The sequence below is a fragment of the Abramis brama genome, assembly GCF_963993115.1.
Source record: "Abramis brama genome assembly, chromosome: 3".
NCBI classification, from domain to species: Eukaryota; Metazoa; Chordata; class Actinopteri; order Cypriniformes; family Leuciscidae; genus Abramis; species Abramis brama.
This window is the reverse complement of record NC_139965.1, coordinates 9,962,992-9,988,328: the sequence shown is the minus strand read 5'-3', so window position 1 is coordinate 9,988,328 and position 25,337 is coordinate 9,962,992. Positions and strand designations below refer to the sequence as shown.

The window sequence follows — 25,337 nt, the reverse complement described above, 5'->3', positions numbered from 1 at the left end:
CTGTACAAACACAGATTATTGCATTTATAGTTTCAGAAGTTGTGTAGATATTGTCTCTGATCTGTATTTGTTGCATCACACACTACAGTCTCTCTCACCTGTAACATTTACCCACAGTGCATCACTGTATTGTGTGTAATAGACTGGTTTCCCTCTTCCAGCTCTACACCAGTACTGGCCTCCATCAGACACTGAATCAATCTTCAGGCTGTAGTTTGTTTCTGTCTTCTCTGTCTCAGGGTTCAGTGTGTGTTTGTACCAGTAAGAGTCCCAGTCTCCAGTGGACGGATCCATGCGACAGGTCAAAGTCACTGTGTTTCCAGTCAGTGCAGCTCCTGCAGGATCTGATGTGAGTTCAGGCTTCGGCTTTAGATCTGCAGGAGAACAACAACAGATTCAGATCCTCAAGAGTCAAATAAATGAGCATTTAAATGACTCAAATAATTGCTTCAGTCCTCTTATTGGAACAGATGTGGCTGATACAGAAGTGCATAAGAAAAGAGTTGAGCTCCACATTACCCCTTCACTGTCACCCCTCTTTATCACATAGACATGAAAATCACTATCCAAACTTAAATAGTTGTAAATCAAGAATGATTAGGAATATAGACCTATGACTGCTCTTGTTTTAAAGAAGACATTTGGAAGATTATTGTAGAAGTGAAAATCATGAAAGTGAAACAGAAAAAAAAAAGTTATAGAAGTCTGAGTTTATGAAAATGTATATAATGTAAAAAATATAATTATTTATATAAAATATATATTTTTACAAAACATGTTTTACTTTAAAACTGAAAGAAAATCAAAGCCAAGTTGTGTTCCAGATTTTAGGTTGATGTCTCAAAAATTGATCTTTCAGTGAGATTTAGTTTGGGCGCAGTACCAAACCTTTTCACTAGATGACAGCCAAGCTCTGTTAATGACCATATAAGGACGCCTGCATTTCCATACATGTTTAGAGTGATCTAAACCATATATTTCCATAATTATCATACAATTTATGAAGTAGAGATCTATTGAGAAGTAGCATGGGCAGTTTAGCAGTATTTGATTTGAATTCAACCTCTAATAAATGCATAAAAACACATATGTGCGTTACAGCTCACGCCGCATCACATATCAATAATCCATCATTTGTTTCATTATATTTAAAACCTTTTCAGACATTTTTTCCTCATACAATTGAATTGGTTTTATCTTTTGAACTGTTGGCATGAAAAGGAGTTTCTACCAATCTTTCATGATTTATCATGTTCAGCTATTTCAAAATAAAGGCCTGAACATGCCTAATGCGTATTAAATATTCTAGTTGCAAATTGATAAATTACTGATCCTCTGTCATTTATTTTGAAAATCAGTCAGCAAGCTTTCAAATGATATATAGTTTGTCAATATTACTTTAGGTTTTTACTAAAATATTATTGTTTAAAATATATAATGACAAACGTCCCACCTGTGGGTCATGTGACCCTGCAGTCTCTCGATTGGTTGTGTGATCGTGATCATGTAGAGAGAGTTTATGAGGACAATGATGTTCAACTCACCCTTCACAGAGAGAGAAACAGCAGAGCTTGATGTTGATGAGTTTGGTCTTCCATCTCTCTGTCCTTTACACCCGTACTGACCCTGATCAGACTCAGTAGCTCCTCTGATAGTGAAAGTGTCTCTGTTTACAGTGTAACGATGATCAGACGTCTGTAATATTACACTGCCATTATACCACTCATATCTCCAGTTGTAATAAGACTTTATCACACACTTCAGATTGACTGTTTCTCCAGTGAATACACAACTGTCTGGTGTCACAGTCACTGTAGATGTGGGGAAATCTGAGAAGAAAGACAGAAACACAAACTAAGAGACTCAAACAGCTGGTTTCATTAATCTGCAGACCCTTATGAAAAGAAAATATATTTCCCTATAAATGATCAATATATTAAATGGTTTAACAGTATATTTGAACATATACATAATAATATATTGTGTTAATATATTACAATATATTGAATAATACATAAGGAATTACCGCTTTTCATATATTGAAAAAAAAAGTTACAATGTATTTACTAATATATCATAATGTATGGAATTTAATATTCAGTAATACACTTCATAATATATAGATGTATATGTGATCAGATATGGTACTGCATGTGTAATATAATATTGCAGATATAAACTCACCGCATTAACCCTATAACTGCCGGTGCAAAATAAAACAGCAATTTCAAAATTATAGAGTCGGAGCGCTACACTACTAAAAGCGTATTAAGAGCTGGATTAATTCAGCTGGGACACCACTGAAGGTTAGGTGTGAAATGCACCGCCGGCTACTGGTATTAATATATCGCCATATGGTCAATGCATATATTGCAGTGTATTGAAAAATATAAGCTCTAGTTTCCCATATATGGACATGTATTTTGTAATATATTGCATTATATTTTGCAGTATATTCCCATATATTTTTGTTCCGGAAGGGGATAATCTGAAGGGCAGCAGCTCATAAATGAACTGAACATGTCTGGAGGATAGGGGTGAGCGAGGCACAAACTAACGCAGAGCTAGTTGTAACCATAGACTGTAAAAAATATGGACAAAGCATCTGTGACGTCACCCATAGACTTACTGAAGAATGGTTTTGAGGCCGTTTATGGGGGGTATGGGTGGCGCCATCTTGGAAAATCTTGGGAAATCCTAACCCCGCCCACCCTCTGGCCAATCCATATATGGGTAAAAGGGCGGGCTTTGTGTGAGACTGAGCCGGCCGGTGGACCCGCCTCTTCAGCCAAGCAGCCTCAGCTAACGTTACAAGATCGACTGGCAGACTAGGCTACTTTTTACAGTCTATGGCTACTACATTCACTGCAAAGCTGCTGAAGAGTACAACCCATCTGAATTTGCTGGTAAGTTGCAACGTGAAGTTCATGTATGTCTCTTAAAGGCATGTTCAGACACCTTATAGTTATGTATCCTGCAAGATACTATCCGGGTAAACTCATGTGAACAGTTAACAAGTTAGTACTACAACGAACGCAACCCATTTTATGTACGATATTTCAATACAAATGTTCAGATACAGAGGTGGTATGATGTGTTGTGTCAGATCATGGCCGAGACGTCAAATTTCAGGAATTCCACTCGGCGCAGCCTATGCTCGTTATCAGCTGTCAATCAAGCTGTCAATCAAAGTTAACCACGCCCTTATTTGTCATACATTTTATATCTAAATACGATCTAAACTAACGAGTTAGAAAAAAATTCACCCCCCTCACAGTTGTCAGGCACTCGGAACCTATCGAAAAATACAATAAAAGTCCATGGGACCAACCTGTAAAAACATGAATTTATGCTGTGAAAACGGACATTTTAACATGGGGTCTATGGACATTTGCTCCCTTTTGGGACCTGCCCCTAGCAGATTTTCGATGTATTGCAGTTTTTCGCACTTCCGGGTAGGCTTCATTTTTCAGATTAGAATGTTGCCGCTTGGTTGTAACACACGGTTTAAAACTTTCCACACATGCCAGCAAGATGAAGCTTAGAGCCCGTACACACGGAGACGCGCTCAGCTGTATAGCCTACGTAAATCGCACGCATCCGGCGTTTTGGGAGCCTGAAACCGCTATTTTTTGAAACAAGGTCCCAGAGTGGATAAATCTGAAACCGACACACTTGCGTTTTCGTGTGTACAGCCAATCCGTGTATTTTGTGAAACAATGATATCATCACCGCACCACTACGTCACGTAAGAGCAAAAACAACTGCGGTGTGTTCGTGTTGCAGAAGCTGCTGAGCCTCTTATTTCTTTATGTATTATTCACTTGAATGTATTTTTGTTTTATTTCTTTATTTCTTCATATTTTCTTTCTCATGCTATGATGCTTGTCTGTTGTCTGAGACATTTCATATTTTGTACCAGGCTATTTATGGTTGTTTATATTGTTCAATAAAGTTATTAGTAAAAATAAATAAATAAAATAAAGAAGAAACTACTGAGCCTATTATTATTGTATACAGCGCACCAGGTTTATGCACATGCTCCAAGTCTTCTCCATTTTTAGTGTATCTCTGTGGCAGGATTACAGCGCCACACACTGGTCTGGCATGTGAACTACAGCGTTTTGAGTCGGTTTCAGTGGTTTCGTGCGTACGCAGATATTTCTTGAGACGATGCCGTGTTTACAGAATTTTTTTTTTAAAATGAGGGAAAAAAGATTGGATTGGGAAACTCTGGTTTGGTGTGGATGTGGTCTCAGTGTATTTACTAGTTGTCATATCAACAATATAGTGAACAATCTTTGGATGATATCACTGAACATTTATTTAACCATAGCAAAATTGAATTTCTTACTTAAATTTTGATTTAATGTTTATTTAAAATTAGACAAATTTGATATTATTTTAATCTCCAATCTATTATTTAACAGTTGAGATAGTTATTTAATGCTGATCTAACCAGCAGAAGACACTAGCAGGGTTTGAATCCCAGTTGTACAGGCGGGGCATGTTGTCACACTGCGTTACAATGAGCCTCTATTAGAACTATGATATTCTATTCTACACTTTTATCAATTCTATTGAGAAATCATGAGAAAAAGGTGAATAAAGACAGAGTCAGAGTTCAGAAATTATGAATTATTATTATGTTTTGTACTATGCTGTATAGCTGATATGTGGTGTTTGTTGTAAATCTAAAAAATATATATTTATTTTTACTTATTAAAAAATGCCATTATTTTATATGAAAAAGTCAATAATTGTATTTTATTGACAACATATTTTAGTTTGTCTTGTATATTTTTTAATTAGATCTGATAACATTTTAAGGTTAACATGTTACCATGTACTCCACCTATGGGGCATGTTGTCACATTTCACTTCCATTCTTTCGGGGTAAATCAAGAAAAAAAAAGAAAAAAAAAGGTATATACTGTATTAATTAAACAAAACCACATAATTGTACTAGACATGTGGGAAATGAATGTGGAAAAAATAAATACTCTGAACCCCGAGTGAATTTACACAAACTGAGAAAGTCAAAAAGTATTAGACTGTTCCCCGCTCTCTAGATAATGAACTCTGAGAAGATCTGAGATCATAATCAGCCTGTCACTGTATATAGAGATGATTACAAACTCTTAACAAACATAATCTGACTGAGTGTGAGACAAAGTAAACTCTTTTCTACTCAATGTCTTCAGGTAAAAGTGATGTGATGAAATGATGAACACACTCACCTGATACTGTCAGTGTAACTCCATCACTGATCTCTGAGTTCTGTTGGGTTTCAGTCAGAGTTCCTCTACAGCTGTACAGACCAGCATGAGACGGATCCACAGATGTGATTATATAGATCTGGTCTTGTCCTGCGCTGTTATAGATCTGGTCTGTTATTCTGCTGTGATCTTGATCTTTATACCAGCTGTACCTCCAGACTCCTGTCTCCTGTATGTCACATGTGAGAGTGACTCTCTCTCCTCTGAACACACGAACATCAGGCTTCACCTTCACTACAGGTTTGGGTCTCTCTGTGAAATGAGCAAACACACACTTCATGTTTGAATCTTTTAAAACTCAAAATTAGCTTTCACTGAAAAAAATCTACAGAGTAAAAGAGCACTTACCTCTCACTGTTATCTCAACATTACTGAAGTGTGTGTAGTATTCTCCTCGCTTTGCTCTACACCAGTATGTTCCTCCATCAGAGACTCTCACAGAACTGATTGTTTTAGTTCCTGCCTCATCACTGGATTCACGGTTTGAGTCTTTCCACCAGTCAAACGTCCATCCAGTTGAGCTTCCCACGTCACAGCTGAGAGTAACTGTGTCTCCAGTGAACACTGAACTCTGGGGCGTTACAGTCAGAATCGGCTGCGGTTTATCTGGAAGTGAACAGTGATGCAGTGTTGAGCTCATTTATGTTACTGATCATATCTTTCACTAGTCTTCTGTTTTATCATTCTTTTTTGTACAGTAAACTGTGTAATTTATTTTGATTTGAAGTGTTTGTCTTTTCTGAAAAAAATGATTCAAGCCCTTCTTAGGTATGACACATTTAAATTGTGTTCACTTTATTTAAATATATCTAATTAAGAATAATACATATATATTTAATACGTCTACCATAAAATGTAAATAGTGTCATCTATGAGATTTATTTTATTTGATTAACTCAAATTAATTTGGCTTCGGAGCCATTTGCATATGTTAAAGACAAGCTCAGAGATGAACATGCTCAGAGAGTGTGTGTGTGTGGCTGCCATTTTCTCGTCTAGGACTGCTACATAGTATTCATTATTGGGAAGTATTATCTTGTTTGTATTTGTAATAAAGAATTTACCTCACTGTAAGAGAATGTGTATATCATAATTTTGAGTGAAATATGCAACAGTGGTGAAAGTTGTGTGAGGTGAATTGAAAAATAAGACATTTCACCATAAAATCATGAAGTGGGATGTTCTGGTAATTTCAGGGAATATTTATAGTTCAGAGTTCTCTTACGAGAGGTTCTCTCGTATTGCGTAAGTTGCTTACGCTACGGGAAAGTCTTCTTTCTTCGAGATCTGAAGCCAAAAATTATCCTTAATTTTGTATTCATTGTCAACGCAGTGCGGCAGCCGGCAGACCAAGGCAGGCTGTATAAGCGTGCTCATTGGCTGCTCGGCGGCAACTGCTTAAGCCTATCAGTGAGCCTCGTGAAACGTGGCCTCCAATGAGGGCGCTTCGCGCCCTCCACACCCTTCTAACCGTCAAGATGGGTGTGGCCAGAGTGTATATAACGAAGGCTCACAGGCTTAATATCTGATTTTCTTGTCTTCAGCGAAGCTCTTCGCATCGCTGGATCTTGAGAGCCGCCGCCGTTGAAACCAGCGACCAGCAAGCCTAGGACAGCGCCTGAAGAAGCCGGCCGCCTTCGCCGCCTTCAGCCATCCGTGCCTGCTACGCTATCCGGCGACATATCCTTTTACTGCTGTGTGTGTTCGCCTACTGCGACACATACTTTCTCTCATTCTAAAAGAGCACGAGGCGTTTTTCTAAAAATGCCTCGTTTTTTTCCTGCGGCTTGTGCCGCGAGCACGCCGCCACCGCACTCTCTACGGGCGGCTGCCCCGAGTGCGAAGAACTTTCAATGTCGACCCTGCGGGCTCGACTTGAAGTTTTCGACCAAGCTGTCGTTCCGCCTGTTCCTGCCGGGCCGCGCAAGAAGAAGCGCCGCTCGCAGAGACCACCGGACACTGATGTGACTGAGGAGCTCGCCGGAACTTCTCCCTCGAGCTTCTCTCTCGCTCGCTCTCTCCGCCCCCCCTCCCGGCCGTTCAACCGCCGGCTCTCGCCCGCGCCGCCGCCGCGTCAGGGGATGAGGCGAATGAGATAGATACACTCCCTCTGTTCGAGCCGCGCTACTGCGCCGCTCACAAGGGATGGCAGAAGTGGACGGTCTCGGAGCGAGCTTCCTTTCCCTTTGTTCGAGCCGCGCTACTGCGCCGCTCACAAGGGATGGCAGAAGCGGACGGTCCTGGAGCTCTCTTTACGTTACAAGAAAGCTACTCCGTCCTCGCACGCCACTCACCGGCGAAAGGAGAACAGAGTGTTTTCGTCCCGCCCTGGCCGGACCTACCTCCCTTCCTCACACATTTCTCAGTCCCCTCTTGAGTTCAGGCGACTGGAATTGTTCATATTGCAGTATACGAGCCTGTTATAAATACACGCACGCCTGCAAGCAAACGCCGTCGCAAGACATGACGCTCTTATATGCTCGCTCTAACCGAAAGCTAATGTATTCTCCCCTGTGGCTCAGTGGCAGAATCTTAGGCTTTTGCGCCAGGGATCCGGGTTCAATCCCGGCTCTCGCGGCAGATAAAAATGTATGCTGTTCGCTTCTCCAAGCTCGCGGCAAGCTTTTCTTATTTACAGAAAGCGAACCCGCTCTCCCCCTTGTTGGGCCGCGCAGATTGCGCCGTTCACAAGGGATGACAGAGCGGACGGTCACGAGCAACGTTCAGCGCGCGCGCCTCACTCACCGGCGAAAAGAGGAGAGAGAGTGTTTTCGTCCCGCTGTGGCCGGACAAACCGTACTCGGTTACTAACGTAACCTCGGTTCTCTCTAGAAGAGGGAACGAGTACTGCGTTTTTGTAAAAACGCTGCGGGAAAAGTCTCTTTTCACGAAATACTGAAGCAAAAAATTATCCTTAATTTTCCATATATGTAAAGCGCGTTGCAGCAGTACACAGCTATGGCGAGACAGCTTGCTCGCTCATTGGCTGCTCTGCGGCAACTGCATAAGCCTATCGAGCGAGGCCTGGAGTGACGTCAGGCCAATGAGGGCGCTTCGCGCCCTCCTTGCCATTTCCTGCCGAGACGGGTGTGGCTAACCTCTATAAAAGGAGCTCGAAAAGGCTGATTCACTTGATTTTCATCGCCGAAGTGAACCAGAGTGAACCGTACGCACGGCAGAGAACGCAGTACTCGTTCCCTCTTCTAGAGAGAACCGAGGTTACGTTAGTAACCGAGTACGTTCTCTTACGAGAGTTCTCTCGTACTGCGTTTTTGTAAAAACGCTGCAGGAACCCCTTGTAAAACGCTGTGCGTGCTGGGATAAAACACCGATCACTGGAAGCTAACCCAGGTATACAGTGCATAATCACCAGATAGACTCACAGAGAGTCTGGGAATAAGGGGGGGGGGACCTTAATTCCCTATATTGTAGCGTCCGCAGACGCAAAACATGACCTCACAGAGAGAGTCTAGAGACAAAAGGGGAATCCCTCTGTCCTTATATGGCCGCGTCCGCAGACGCGAATATGACATCACACAGACAGGGTGGGGAACCTGAACTAATGTGGGAAATGTGGGTCTTACACAATTCTGCCCATAATACAGTCGGTAGCGCGCTGCGCATGCGATTTCAGTGTTCTAGTTAGACAGCTGATTTGACTACACCGATAGTAGCTTAGCCTGCAAGGCGGGAACCTCTAGGTTGTAAAACCTAATAAATGTAGACGGCGAGGCCCAGCCTGCCGCCATACATATGTCCTGTAAGGAAATCCCGCTAGACCAAGCCCACGAAGAGGCGACGCCTCTCGTGGAGTGCGCTCTAACGCCTAGCGGGCACTGGAGTCCCTTGACAGTGTAAGCCAGCGCTATGGCGTCAACTATCCATCTGGATAGGCTCTGTTTCGAAACAGCCATTCCCTTGGAACGTCCACTGAACGAGACAAAGAGCTGCTCAGTCTGTCTGAAGACAGCAGAGCGGGACACGTAAGCTCTTAAAGCCCTAATGGGGCAAAGAAAACTTGAGTCCCCTTCCTCACTTGATCCCGGCAGGGCAGACAGGGAGATAACCTGAGCCCGAAACGGCGTGTTGAGGGATTTTGGCACATAACCATGCTTAGGCTTGAATATGACTTTAGAGTCATTAGGTCCAAACTCTAAGCACGCTGGGCTCACGGAGAGCGCGTGCAGGTCGCCTATGCGCTTCACCGAAGCGAGAGCCATCAGAAACACTGTTTTAAAAGACAAATGTTTGAGGCTAATAGATTGGATAGGCTCGAAAGGGGCACCTTTCATGGCCGCCAAAACCGTAGAAAGGTCCCACATAGGGACTGAAGGAGGTCTGGGAGGATTCAGCCTCCTAGCTCCCCTGAGGAAGCGGATGACTAAATCGTTCCTTCCTAGTGACTGACCTAGCGTTGTTCCAGAGAACGCTGCAATAGCCGCCACATAAACTTTGAGCGTGGAAGGGGATCTGCCCTTATCCAACAGCTCCTGTAGGAAGGAGAGAACCTCCGTCACCTCACAATCGAGGGGTGATAGACCCCGAGCTGTACACCAGCCGGAGAAAACCGACCACTTCGAGGCATAAAGCCGCCTAGTCGACGGTGCTCTAGCCTGAGTGATGGTATTCATCACTCCCTCTGCGAGATCAACGGATATCCGTTGAGCGCCCACACATGAAGGGACCACAACTCCGGGTGTGGGTGCCAAATCGAGCCCCTGGCCTGCGAGAGGAGATCTTTCCTCAATGGCACTGGCCATGGAGCGATGTCTGCTAACTGCATCAGGACTGGAAACCATGCTTGGTTCTTCCAGAACGGTGCTACAAGCAGTACTGAGCATTTTGTTTCCCTGACCCGCTCTAGCACCTGAGGCAGGAGGGAGACGGGGGGAAAAGCGAATAACGGGCAGCGCGGCCACATCTGGGACAGCGCGCTGTCGTTCTTGGAAAAGAACACGGGGCAATGAGCGTTTTCGCGGGACACGAATAGGTACACCTCCGCTCTGCCGAATCTCTCCCACAGCAGCCGGACTGTTTGTGGGTGGAGAGACCATTCGCCCAGGGGAATGTTGTTCCTGGACAGTCTGTCTGGGCCCACATTCTGCAGCCCAGGCACATGCACTGCTCTCAGCGAGCGCAAATTGTGCTGAGCCCATGTTAGGAGGCGTTTCGCCAGCCTGTACAGGGATGTGGATCTGAGACCGCCCTGGCGATTTATGTAGGACACTACAGCCGTGTTGTCCGAACGGACTACGACGTGTTGGTCCTTGATTTGGGGACAAAAACGCGTCAGCGCGTTGTGCACTGCCAGCATTTCCAGGCAGTTGATATGTTGGAGCTTTTCTCGTTCTGACCACAGGCCGAAGAACGGTCTGCCCTCGAGCAGTGCTCCCCATCCCGAGGTGGATGCGTCTGTCGACACCATCTTCACTCTCGAGGAAGTCCCCAGGCTTACACCTGATCGGTACCAGCCGTCTGCCATCCAAGGTGTCAGGGCTGTCACACAGCTCTGATTGACTTTGAGACGTAACCGGCCGGACACCCACGCTCCGCGCGGTACTTGCGCTTTCAACCAGAACTGCAGAGGGCGCATGCGGAGCAAGCCCAGCTGAAGAACTGGCGATGCTGAGGCCATGAGACCCAGCATCCTTTGAAACATTTTGAGCGGGGTAGTCGCGCCGCAGCGGAAGGATCTCGCCGCGCGCTGAATGTGCAGCACGCGCTGTGGCGACAGCCGCGCTGTCATAGACTGTGAGTCCAGAATGGTACCCAGAAACGAAATCGCTTGACTGGGGTTCAGCGAACTCTTTGTCCAATTGACCGTGATACCAAGATTCTCGAGGTGATCGAGTAAAATGGTTCTGTGCTCCACGAGCTGTGATCGTGATTGAGCTAGGATCAGCCAGTCGTCCAAATAGTTAAGCACTCGCATGCCTCTGAGTCTGAGAGGGGCGAGCGCTGCGTCCATGCACTTCGTAAATGTACGAGGTGCCAGGGACAAGCCGAACGGCAGGACTGTATACTGGTATGTCTGACCCTCGAAGGCGAATCTCAAGTATCGCCTGTGATGTGACGCTATCTGTATTTGAAAATACGCGTCCTTCAGATCTATGACATAAACCAGTCTCCTCGGCGAATATGCGCGAGGATTTTCCTGGTCGTGAGCATTTTGAAACTGCGTTTCACTAATGCTCTGTTCAGCCGTCTTAGATCCAGTATGGGTCTGATACCACCGTCCTTTTTGGGGACCAGAAAGTATCTGCTGTATAGCCCCCCTTCGCTTTGAGCTTGGGATACACGCTCTATCGCCCCTTTGCTCATCAGTTTTGATATTTCGGCGCGAAGTAGGTGTGCTACTTCTAAAGTCACCGTAGTCTCGACGCGCGCTGTGAAGCGGGGAGGGCGTCGACAAAACTGTAGCGAGAAGCCTCTCTTTATAATGTCTAGCACCCAGACCGAAACCCCTGGAAGCGCTGCCCATGCCTCTGCATGGTTGGCTAAGGGTTGGATGCGAAGCGCGCTCTGTTCGCCGTGCGACAGAGGTGCTTCGGGGCGCAATAACATAGGCGTTATGCCTGTGACATTCGAGGCGGGGAGCGCGCTTAATACAGCGGGCAGAACGCTCGTCCTCGACCCTACTACAGTGCTTAACAGAGTGAGGGAGGGCTGAGAAAGTCTCGTGGGACTCATGCTGTCTGCTAGTAAATGTGGGCGGGAAACGGGCACATTCACTGCTTTGGACGCGCTGCCTGCCTGAGCAGAGCGAGCGCGCACAGGTCTCGTTTTTACAGAGAGCCTGCGATCTGTGGGACATAGTGTTCGTGGGCACTGGGAAGTGGGCACTTTTACTATGTTGGAAGCGCAATCGACCTGAGTCGATTTTATGTGCGCGAGCCCTGAGTGAAGGGCTGTGCTTGTGTGTATGGATGGGCACTGAGAAGTGGGCATCGACATTACATTTATAGCACCATCGGCCGTGGCCGGGACACCAGAAAATACACTCTTTTCGGGATATATCTGGGTAGCCGTAAAAACGGCTTTTGTGTGCAGGCAAGCGGGCAGCTGTACGGGCTTGCGCTTTGCAGAAAACGCTGGAACAGTCGCAAATCTTGGGGCTGAAACAGCGGCGCGCTTGGGTGAGAGACCGGCCGCAACGGGGCTCACACACCTGCGCTTTCCTAGGCGAGCTAGGACTTCTTCGGGGCTTCCGGCTTCACTGTAATCCTCGGCCGCGGCCCGCGCTGAGCGGGGCGTCGGTTGCTAGAGCGAGAGCGGGGCCGAGAGCTGCGCTGCTGTCGCTGCTGTGAAGAGGCGGGCTGAGGCTGAGAGCTCCGCGGGGTCTGTTTTTCACGACTCGCTGCAGAACCAGAGCGCTTCGGGAGGAAGTGCTTGAAGGCTTGAGACGCTTTCTGGGCTTCGGTAAATCTCTCTACGAACTCGGAGAGAGAAGATCCGAAGAGGCCAGCGGAAGACAGCGGGGCGTCGAGAAACGCGGTGCGCTCGGAATCAGCCATCTCCGTGAGCGTCAGCCATAAATGCCTCTCAGCAACAGTGGCGGAAGCCATACACCGTCCCATGGCTTGTGCAGCAGATTTGGTAGCGCGGAGGGAGAGATCCGAAGCGCTTCTCAAATCCGCGATGCAGATAGCTTCAGGCCCCATCTCGTCCAGCTTACGGAGGAGATCACCCTGGAATATCTGCAGCGTAGCCATGGTGTGTAGCGCCGACGCGGCCTGCCCAGCGGCGGAGAAAATTCGAGGGCGGGCAAAGGTGGGTCGATATCGCCTGTTCCACCGGCGGAAGTGAAAGGTAGCCTCGGTCTTTAGCATTATCCAAGGAGGAAAATGCTGGCGACACAGACGAACGTGTTCGTGCTGAATAGGGAGCGTTCCAGGCCTTCGCAACTTCTTCGTGAAGCTCAGGAAGAAAAGGAGCGAGCTTAGATTCCGGAGAGGTGCGCTCACCAGGGAGGAAACTACCATCCAGCCGGGTGCGAGAAGGGAGCTCCGGTGCAGACCACTCGAGGCCGAGGCTCGCCGCGGCCAAAGCGAGTACTCGCATGAGCTCCTTCTCGATGCTAGCTCTTGTCGAAGGCCTACGGGCAGGAGGCGCGAGATCCTCGGAGCTCGCCCAGTCCTCGCTGCCTGAAGCTAGCAGAGAGCAGGAATCTTTCTCCTCCGACGCGGCTTCGGAAACAACTTCCTCAAACGAAGCGGCGGCAGACTGCGGGCGCTGAGCGTCAGGAAGTGACTCCGGGGAAGCCGGTGAAGCAGGCGGGCGAACCGGCGAGCTTGGTCGGGTTGGAGCGGGTTCCGGGGCCCGCTGCGAGCGGCGCTTCTTACGGCGCGGCAGCGCGGCGGGGAGTGCAGGCTCAGAGAAAAAAGCCAGGCGAGTCCTCAGAGTCACCATCGGCAGAAGCTCGCAGTGAGGGCAGCCGCCGTCAGCGAGCGCGAGCGCTGCATGATCCTCACCCAAACAGGAGACACAGATGACATGACGGTCTCCCTCGGTGAGTGGGGCTCGGCACGAGCCGCAGGAAGGCATCTTTAAAAAGACGCAGCTCTTTTAGGGGGTGAGTGTTGCAAGGCGAACACACACACACAAGAACAATAGAAAAGGATATGGCGTCGGAAAGCGCAGCAGGTACGGCGGTAGAAGGCGGCGTTGGCCAGCGGCTTCGAGGGCTCGTCCCGCTGAAAAGCTTGCCTCAGACGACGCGTGCTTCCTCGTGATCCAGCGATGCGTGAGCTTCGCTGAAGAGATGAAAATCAAGTGAATCAGCCTTTTCGAGCTCCTTTTATAGAGGTTAGCCACACCCGTCTCGGCGGGAAATGGCAAGGAGGGCGCGAAGCGCCCTCATTGGCCTGACGTCACTCCAGGCCTCGCTCGATAGGCTTATGCAGTTGCCGCAGAGCAGCCAATGAGCGAGCAAGCTGTCTCGCCATAGCTGTGTACTGCTGCAACGCGCTTTACATATATGGAAAATTAAGGATAATTTTTTGCTTCAGTATTTCGTGAAAAGAGACTTTTCCCGCAGCGTTTTTACAAAAACGCAGTACGAGAGAACTCTCGTAAGAGAACGCCAATTCTCACACATTTCTCAGTCCGCTCTTAAGTTCAGGCAGCTGGAAATATTACTATTGCAGTAAACGAGCCTGTTTTTATTACACGCACGCCTGCAAACAAACTTGAGGTCGCTCACTTATATGCTCGCGCTAACCGAAAGCTATTGTGTTCTCCCCTGTGGTACAGTGGTGGAATTATAGGCTTTCGCACCAGAGACCCGTGTTTGATCCCGGCTCTCGCAACAGATAAAATTTATGCTGTTCGCTTCTCCGAGCTCGCGGCCAGCTTTTCTTACATACAGAAAGCGAACCCGCCTCTCGCACCCCTCCTACTCAGGGTGCTCGATTATTATTGAGCCTCTATACACGAGGGAAGAAAAGACGGTTAAGTCCCGCTGCGGTTGGACCACCGTCAAAGCTTCACGCTCTGTCAGTCCCCATTGCCATGGCTACTGCAGATGTTTACCTCGCAGCCAACGAGCCGGTATATCTACCCGCTCGCCTGCGCGCAACCACCGTTCTCACGGCGACCCAGAGAAATCTCAAATGAGCATAATGTCTGGTTGCACGGCTCACGCCGTATGTGTTTCAAATGCAGTGAATGTGCCCACGTTTCCGTGTTCACCCCTGCACACAAGCACTATAAATCCCGTGTCTCTCACAGAGCCCACTCTCATAAAGCAGGCAGAAGCCGCTCGAGTGTTAAAAGTAGGTCACGTGTCCACCTCCCCGTGCCCACACCTACTCACTGCCCGCTCTGTCACACGGCCTCTCACGACCGGTCATGTTTTAAATGTAAGTCCTGTGCATTTTAAATGTAAGTCCTGTGCCCGCCCTCGAGCGCTCACACATACTAACAAACATTTCGCCCTGACGCCGCCCTCGCGCGTCGCGCCTCACACTGTATGTTCCCCGTCCAAAGCCACTGGGATACTGTGTGTAAAACGGCCAGCTATCGCTGCATGCGAGCCGCCGTATCTAAGCACCAAGAGCGCGCGCGCTGCGCCCGCGCCTCCGTTTCGAGCTCTCGAGCCCGCGACGCGCGGCAATCGGAGCTCGGAGGCCATTCTGCCCCTGGCTGCACACGCGAAAGCGTGGGAAGCTATTCCAGGCGCGTCAGAATGGGTGCTAAGCACAGTAAAACAGGGCTATACTCTGCAGTTCGCTCGCCGCCCTCCGCGCTTTCAAGCGCGTACCGAGACCAGAGTGAATGGGGAAGTAGCACATCTACTTCGAGCAGAAATAGCTACACTTCTGTGCAAAGGGGCTATAGAACCGGTTTTCCCCTTCTATGAGCGAGTCGGGCTTTTACAGCCGTTATTTCCTCGTTCCCAAGAAGGACGGAGCTCTCAGACCAATTTTGGATCTGAGACGTTTGAACAAAACTCTTATGAGAAGACCGTTCAAAATGCTCACAACCAGGCAAATTCTCGCGCAAATTTGCCCGAGGGACTGGTTTATATCTCTCGATCTAAAAGACGCGTACTTTCAGATCCAGATAATACCCCGTCACAGGCCATTCTTGAGATTCGCCTTCGACGGTCAGGTATATCAGTACACCGTCCTGCCTTTCGGCCTGTCGCTGGCACCCCGTACATTTACGAAGTGCATGGATATGGCTCTCGCTCCCCTGAGGGGTCGGGGAATGCGAATTCTGAACTACTTGGACGATTGGCTAATTCTAGCACAGTCAGAGGCCGAACTCATCGCCCACAGAACAGTGCTTCTAAGCCACCTGGACAGCCTGGGGCTCACGGTCAACTGGACCAAGAGCTCATTAGTGCCCAGTCAGTCAACCTCTTTTTCTGGGTTTGGATCTGGACACTGTGGCAATGACGGCCCGCCTGTCGACACAGCGCGCGCGCTGCATTCGACGCCTAGCCGCGTCTTTCCAGCCGGGCAGCACCGCACCTCTCAAGACATTTCAGAGGATGCTGGGTTGTATGGCTTCAGCTGCAGCAGTGCTTCAGCTGGGTCTGTTACGTATGCGCCCGCTACAACGCTGGCTGAATGCCCGAGTGCCTCACAGAGCCTGGGCTTCCGGCGGCATTCGAATCAGAGTGACTCAGAGCTGCATTTCAGCACTGAAGCCCTGGTTAGCGGCCGACTGGTACCAGCGGGGAGTGACAATGGGAGCCATCTCGCACCGCAAAGTTATCTCGACGGACACTTCCACCTCAGGTTGGGGCGCTCTTTTCGAGGGCAAACCGGTCTTTGGCCTGTGGTCAGACCAGGAGAAATGCCTCCACATAAACTGGAGATGATAGCGGTCGAGAACACGCTCAAGCGCTTCCTCCCATTTACGGATGAATCCCCCGCGGCCCCCCTCGGTTCCTATTTGGGATCTGTCCTTGGTCCTGGAGGCCCTGAAGGCTTTTCCCTTTGAACCGCTTGAATCTGTGGATTTAAAGTACCTGTCGCTCAAAACCGTTTTTCTGATAGCTCTGTCTTCAGTAAAACGCGTGGGGGATTTGCACGCGCTATCTGTTAGCCCTGCATGTCTTGAGTTCGGACCGAACGACTCGAAAGTCATTCTCAGACCGAGACATGGTTACATCCCCAAAGCGATTGGAACCCCTTTTAGGGCACAAATTATTTCCCTTTCGGCTCTGCCAGCATCCGATAATGGGGACAGTGATAACCTCCTATGCCCTGTCAGGGCGCTGAGAGTTTACATCACGCGCTCCGCCGCTTTCAGGCGTTCCGAGCAGCTCTTTGTTTCCTTCGGCGGGCGCACCAAGGGTCTCGCAGCCTCGAAACAGAGCCTGTCCAGGTGGATAGTGTTGGAGAAATTCATATATGAGTCCATGTTGGAGAATTGTATTTGTCTCATACGTGAGTCCAATTCAAGTGTATGAACATTAAGGAAACTAGGCATAAAATAGGGGAGGCCTAAAATTATGGAAAACAGGAAGAACAGGTCAAAGGGAACAAAATGATGAGAAACACTGAACCTGTCAAAAAAGTGTATGTAAAGACAAAAATTGGGGAGGGTTGTGTGAGGACAAGACAAAAACTGGGTGAAAGGTAATGCGGAGAGAAGAGTGGAAAAGTACCCAAAAAGCCATATATGAAATCATATTTACTAAAGCGCATGCGCCAGTATGGCCACCAATGGAAATTGGACATTAATGCAGGTGTTTCTAATCGTGGTGAAGTGATAAGGAGGAGCAAAGAGAAAAAGATAACTGTATGAATGCTAATTGGACACCCAAGTGGACATTAAATGACGTAAAATGAGGTATAAAACCTATATGAAATCCTTTGTTAGATCAGATGCCTAGCTACCATCTCACTTTGTTGAACTGTTCAATAAAGTTAATTCTTCTGAGACCTGAAACTTTGACTCTGAAAGATTTCTTCTGAGACCTGAACCTGATATTGAAGATCTGAACCAAAGACTGAGAATTGGCCACAACATAATTGGCGAACGCCAGCCAGGAGGAAGGAAGGAGAGCAGCCGTGGTGGGGGCCTGGCGGAGACCACACAAAACAAAAGGCCGGCCAATATAGAAGGTAAGCAGTTTTTGCTTATATTTTTGTTTTGTGGGGTCACTGCTGGTAAGCTATCACCATGGTTGTTAATTATTTTAAATACTCCTCCATCAAAAGAACCTAAAAAGGATAAAATAAATTAGAAAAGAGGAAGAGTCTAAATTTTGGGTCATAGGGAGAAAACGCATGCATGATGTGTGTGTGTGAGTGTATGAGTCTGTGAGTGTTTGAATAACGAGACGAGAGAAGTGCACTGTGTGTTTGTTTGTCTTAAAACGCGAGAAGCGCGTGTAAGCGTAAGAAGTACGCTACAGTGACGTGGAGATTGCGTCACAGTGACGTGGAGATTGCGTCACATATTTATTTATTTGTTTTAAACGCAGAAGTGCGTGTAGCGTATGAGGTGCGCTACAGTGACGTGGAGATTGCGTCACATGTCTGTTTGTTTGTCTTAAACGTAAAAAGTGCGAATTGAGTGCGCCAAAAGGTGCAAAAGCACACTATTTGTTTGTTTGTCTTTAGAAAGGTATCTGAGAGAAGTGCAGAAAGAAAAGACTAGAGAGAGAAGGGGTGCTGTCTGTCCCTCTTGGGCGCGCGCTTCTGGCTGTCCGGTCCGGGCGGGCTGCCAGGTTATTTTTAGCGCGCTATCAGTAGTGCAGAGAGAAGTGCAGAGAAAGAGAGAGCGCAAAAGAAAGAGTATTAAACATATATATATATATATATATATATAAAGAGAGCATTGTTACAAGGAAGAATTCCTAATAAGTTTTCTATTATTATAAAAAAAAAAAAGAGAGAAACAAGCTGAAATAAGTGTTTTGAACTAAAACTGAATGAGTATTAAATATATATAAATATGTAAAAGAGTGTTGTTCTAAGTAGGAATTGCTAATGAGTTTTTATTGAAGATAAAGAACAAAGCTGAAATAAGTGATTTGAAATAAAACTGAATGGAAGACATAAAATTGTCATTATTATTATACTAAGTTATAAAAGAATCTGAAGGAGAAGAAAGGAGGGAGTACCGGTTGTCCGGTCCGGGCGTACGGCCAGGTTGTCCGGTCCGGGCGTACGGCCGGGTTGTCCGGTCCGGGCGTACGGCCAAGTTGTCCAGTCCGGGGCGTACGGCCAAGCTGTCTGGTCCGGGCGTGCTGCCAGCTACCGGTTTATTTTGCCAGCTATCAGTCTATCTTGCCAGCTGTCTGTTTATTTTGCCAACTGTCTGTTTACTTTGCCGGCTGTCCGTTTACTTTGCCAGCTGTCTGCTTACTTTGCCAGCTGTCAGTCTATTTTGATGTGCTATCCGTTTATTTTGGTTTTACCAATTTATTCTGGGCAAGCCGTCAATTTATTCTGTGCCAGTTGTCAATTTATCCTGGGCAGGTTGTCAATTTATCCTGGGCAAGTTGTCAATTTATTCTGGGCAGGTTGTCAATCTATTCTGGGTCAGTTGTCAATCTGGTCTGAGTCAGTTGTCAATCTATTCTGGGCCAGCTGCCAAATTTATTCTGGGCAAGCTATCAACTTTATTCTGGGCGTGTTACCAAAAAGGCATTTAATTAGCCATAAAATTTATAGTGTGTTGAGCTGCGAGTGAAAATCGAATTTAGCAATAACTAAGCAGAAGAATTTGATTTAGAAAATAATATAAGGATAAAACTAAAATTGAATGGATGGTGAGAACCAGATTAGTAAAAAAAGAGTACAAAGATACAAATATCAAAGAACAAAAAATATTCCAAGAAGTTGGTTTTGTCGACTGTTTGGCCATTCGCCAGACTGCAGGTGGTGCGATCCAAACAGAGAAACACAGCCTTTGCTAGGCAGGAACTGAGCAAACAAGTATTGTTTTAGTATTTATAATAAAATATCACATGAATGAATGAGAGTGTGTGATTGAAATCCCGGGTGTATGAATGAGGAGTGAAATAAAAATAAGCACAGTTGTATGTGAAGTAAAGAACCACAGAAGATAGAAGGGAGTAAGGGAATACAGACAACTGATAAAAGTTTATTCCTTCAAGAAGTCTACAAGTTAAAAGAGAATAAATGTGGGACGGACTTACCGACAGTGAAAAAGATAGATATAGGAGGTGGAACAGAAGGCAACGAGAAGAGGAAAAATTAAGACAGGCACTAGAATTAACAAGAGGCATAAGAAATCATTTTTGGTTGGAAAAGGAATTCATAAATGAAGAAGGGCAAAAACAGGAACTGACTAATCAAAAGAGAGACGAACTCTTACAGGGTGTGACAAAAATCACAAATCTTGATCAACTTGAGAAAGAGTGGCCTTTGGTAGAATGGATTAAAATAGTAAAAAGCCAGATAACGTTTGAAGCCCTAAGGCCACATCTGAACAAATTTAGCCTCCCTAAATCTCTCATTTTGGAGTCACTGTTGTCCACAACAGAAATAAAAATAAATCCAGTATATGTCCCATACCTGAAAACAAATGCATGGATGAATTGGCCTCAGGGGTTGGGAGGAGCAACAATATTGCAAAACCTCTATATGACGGTGGGTTCATGTATGAGGCCAGTGAGGTGGGAGAGTGGTGCAGTTTTCGAAGTTCAGGGGGCAGGGAAGGTCAGGCCAGCATTAGTGTACAATTGGACACTGGAAAAACTGGTGGTGATGGTAGTGCTGAAGAACGATCCAAGCAGAATTCGTCACCTGTTGGTTGAGATACATCGAAACAGAGAAGAGATAGAGGAGACATTAGTGGCAACTGAAAAGATAGAGGAGACATTAGTGGCAACTGAAAATGTTGAAGTTCTGGACAAACAGGAAAGGCAAGAGAGGGAATAGAGGGAGGAGGCTTTTGAACAAAAAAGATAGAAAAATCTTAATTGATCTGTTTGAACCATTAACATTAGAGGTATGTACTAAAGATGAACTTAACATAACAATAACCATGTGGGAGGGCAGTGAAGTGAAGTTGACTCCATCTCTCATTTATCTATATAGGAAAGGAGATATATCTGCACAAGGCCGGTGGTTTAAGAAAAATATAACCTGGAGTTTCAAATTAGTATATCTGGGGGAAGACATCATTTGGCAACGCAGTACATACGGCGGGATAGAAGAGGTGACGCCGAAGCCACTGTCTAAGGTACCAATAAGAATCATTTTGAAATACCTTGAGAAGACAAAACAAATACCTGAATTAAATATAAGTAGAGATTGTGCCAAAACTGATTAAGTGAAGCAAAATAATTAGGTGCTGGAACGATGGCTTCGGTGTCACCCCAAGAGGAGTCCCCTGTGGAACAGCTTGCGTCACAATATCCGATATGTAGGGATACTATTAAGAAATTGTCGCAAAAGTGGGAAAAAAGGACCAAAAAATTAAATACTAAGTGGCCAGCAGAGGGAACATTTGATCTGGCTATGTGTAGGGAGATGGGAGCCCTGATAAAAAATCATAAGGCCAATGATAAAAGTAGGAAAAGAGATGAGAAACGGGGAAAAGAACAGGAAGTGTTGAATTTATTATACATAGAAAATGAAGCCATAAAACAAATGACAGTAGTAGACAGAACTGATCAACAAAACTTGAAAGCAAACATTTTCCTGGTAGGAAGCTTGGATGAGGATATAAAGAAGACACTGGGAAAATGGGGAAAATATATAGAAGTACAGCTCCAGAAGCCAACCCTCCCAGAAATTGAATTCCATTGTACTATGAGATATGATCCTCTTAGAGATCCAGAAATAGAAAAAGAGTGGCTAGAAAAAACCGAGGGACAGGATGTGAGTCTAATTTCACATTATATAATTATAGGACCAGCAGGGGCAGCATTACAAATCGAAGATTGTGAATTTACTAAAACATGGTTTACAGTAGATGATTCAGTCCCACATGTTACTCTATACCTGAATGAAGGAAGTCAGGCAAAAGATTTAGGCCCAATGATGTTAAAGGCCACTGGAAAATTGTGGGAAGCCACTGAAAACCCTTTTATTTTTCAAACACCAGACATGACATATCTTAAAATCTTATGCACAACTAGCATGGTAGGGACTCCAAAGTTAATGGTTGAGACGGAAGGAAAACATGTCTCGAAGTCTAAAATGGAGGAACTAACATTAGAAATGGAACAACAGGTGCCCATGCAGTTGTGGTCTAAACATGACACAGATGTGGGCTTAGTAAAATCAGCAAACCCTGTTAAGATTGTAGTTAAACCAGGAGTTCAGCTACCAAGAAAGCAACAGTATCCACTGAAACCTGAAGCTGTGGAAGGGATAAGGAAAACAATTGTTGGATTAATAGATGCAGGAGTATTGGTTGAAACTACCAGCCCTTGCAACACCCCAATTTTACCAGTTAAAAAGGCTGATAAGTCAAAATGGAGGTTAGTTCATGATTTAAGAGCAGTGAATGAGGTAGTTCAGGACTGGCCAGCAGAAGTTCCAAATCCACATACGCTGTTGACAAATGTTCCACCTGCTGCTAATTACTTCACTGTGATTGACCTTTGTTATGCATTTTTCAGCATTCCACTAGCAGAAGAAAGCAGACACCTTTTTTCTTTCACATATCAAGGTAAACAGTATACATACACCAGAATGCCGCAAGGGTTTAGACACTCCCCCCACGTATTCAACCAAATTTTGAAATTAGATCTAGAGGATTTGAGGTTGGATAGTACTTTAATACAGTATGTTGATGATTTGCTCATATGCTCCACAACGCTGGAACAGTGCCATCAGGATTCCATTAAAGTGCTGACTAAACTAGCAGAAGGTGGCCATAAAGCCTCGAAAGAAAAACTACAGTACTGCCTACCTCAGGTAGAATACTTAGGTCGATTGATTGCACACCACACAAAGGCAATATCACCTAGCCAATTAGAAGGAATCAGTAAAGCACCACAGCCACAGACAGTGGGGCAAATGATGACATTTTTAGGGATGACTGGATTTAGTGCTGATTGGATAGAGGATTATGCTATTAAAACAGCTCCTTTGCGAGCCCTAATAAGGCAGGCAGGCCAACAAAATCTTAGAGCACAACTGAGATTGGATCCTCTGGCACTGGTAGCATTTAACTCCGTAAAAAAGGAATTACAAACTGCTCCGGCATTAGCAATTCCAGATTATGATAGAGATTTTTACTTATACGTGGCAAATAGGAAAGATGGATTTGCTTCTGCTGTATTAATGCAGGAAACGTGCAGCGGTAGGAAAAAACAACCTATCGCCTATTATAGCACCAAATTGGATAATGTAGCCCAAGGTTACCCCCCATGCTATCAACAAGGATTAGCTGCTCTATATTTTGCATATGATAAAGCTTCTGCCATCACTATGGGCTATCCAGTCACTATTTACACTCATCATAAGACTGCTGAATTACTAGAACAAGGACGTTTTGTTTTGACACCAGCTAGATGTTTAACATATTCCACCTTAATGACTTATCCTGATGTCACAATAAAAAGATGTACCACAACAAATCCAGCAGATTTTATCCCGCTGGAGGGGGAAGGAACACCTCATGAATGTGTTTCTGTTTCTCTAGCTTTTACCCGTCTGAGACCAGATTTGGAATCAACACCAATTGTTGATGCAGACATGGATTATTTTGTTGATGGCTCATGTTTTAGAGACCACTTAGGCAATCATGCTGGTTTTGCTGTCGTACAAAGAGATGGAGACAATTTTACTGCAGTGGTGAGTCAACATTGTGAGCAACCCTGCTCTGCCCAATTAGCTGAACTTAAAGCGCTCACTGAAGCTTGCATATTGGCTAAAAACAAAGCTGCTAATATTTATACCGACTCTGCATACGCTCATGGCGTCTGTCACCTTTTTGGAGCAGTCTGGAAACAAAGAGGGTTTAAAAAGAGTGATGGTACACCAATCCAACATGGAGACCAAATTACTGAACTGATTACAGCTATGATGTTTCCAACAAAATTGGCTATCATTAAATGTCAAGCTCACAAAAAGGGAAATGACTTTGTTATTAAAGGAAACAATGCGGCTGATATGCATGCAAAACAAGCCTCTGGGTGCCAATTGGCTGTTATGGCACCTTCAGTTTTGATTCAACCTCTCCCAACCATACAGAGTATTGCAGAAATGCAGTCTAGAGCATCACCACCTGAAATTTATTTATGGCAACAAAGGGGGGCAACGAGAGATGCAAACAACATATGGCGATCACATGAAGGCCATATGATAGCCCCCGCCCCATTGCTGAACATTTTAATTCCGGATGCGCATGGATTTGACCATTGCGCAAGGGGGGAGATTCTAAGGAAGATAAAAAGACAAGGATTCTGGTCACCATACTTACAAACAAGGGTAGACGAATTCTTAAGTGAATGTGAAATTTGCGCACAAAATAACGTCAGAAAAGGAACAGCAACCCCAATAGGCTCTATTCCAGTCCCAGAAGGACCATTTAAACATTTGGTGATGGATTATGTGGACATGATCAAATCAGTAAGAGGGAAAAGATACATGTTAGTTATAATAGACAGGTTTAGTAGGTGGGTTGAAGCAGAACCATCAGCAGATCAAGGAGCACAAACAGTGATCAAATTCCTGACCAGAGAAGTCATACCAAGATTTGGCATACCATCGCAGATTAGTTCAGACAATGGGTCAGCCTTTATTCAAAGAACAGTAAAGGCAGTAATACAACAGTTAAGAATGAAGCAGAGACTAGGATCCGTCTATCATCCGGAGTCGCAAGGCATTGTGGAACGTTTGAATGGGACTCTTAAGACAAAAATTAACAAGATTTGTGCAGACACTAAACTTAATTGGGTAGATGCGTTACCCCTTGCACTAATGAGCTATCGTATGCAGACCAGCAGAATCACTAACTTGTCTCCACATGAGATGTTGACAGGGAGACCAATGCCTGTGCCTCATTTGAGAGGTCCATATGAAGGACCGCCTTTAGAACAGCTACAAATGGAATTAAGAACATATATGAGGCAATTGACTGCTATACATGAAGCTATTTATTTACAGGAGCAGAATAGGGGGCCCAGGGAAGAGGAGGAAGCTCCCTGTCCGGTAGTTCCTGGAGATCAAGTATACTTAAGGGTCTTTAGGAGAAAGTGGAATCAACCAAGACGAGAAGGACCCTATACTGTAGTAAGAGCAACCCCCACAGCAGTACAGGTAGAGGGCAGCACGACGTGGTATCATTTGAATCACTGCACCAGGGTCCCAAGATTGCGAAATAGGAGGCAAGAAGAAGAAATAGATAGCTCAGAAGAGAACCACACGGAAATAGCACAGAATGCCCAAGAAGGGCAGAGAACTGAAGGGGAAGATAATAACGTTGATGAACCTCATTCTAGGGAAACTGAACACGCTGAACGAGGAGATGAAATGCAGATGCAAGACGATATGCACCATCCAGAAAACATGGAGCCTGCAGATGAGAGAGCTCCTGATACTGGTCTTCATAGTGATACATCTTGTGCAGCAGTTGCCTCAGACACAAGGCCTCCAGAGCAACAGCCTC

The 25,337-nt window shown here is 45.7% G+C and overlaps 1 protein-coding gene across 1 annotated transcript in view; it reads right to left on the bottom strand.

Annotated features, from left to right (window-relative positions):
• The window catches only part of LOC311078912 (Fc receptor-like protein 5), a gene marked incomplete at its 5' end in the record, with an annotated part of 42,110 nt that overhangs the window by 1,934 nt on the left and 14,839 nt on the right, over nucleotides 1-25,337 (bottom strand). Inside the window, one exon of the mRNA XM_084107965.1 lies at nucleotides 99-374. Coding sequence (XP_083964091.1) covers nucleotides 99-374 — 276 coding nt within the window. The remainder of the gene's footprint in view (nucleotides 1-98; nucleotides 375-25,337) is intronic.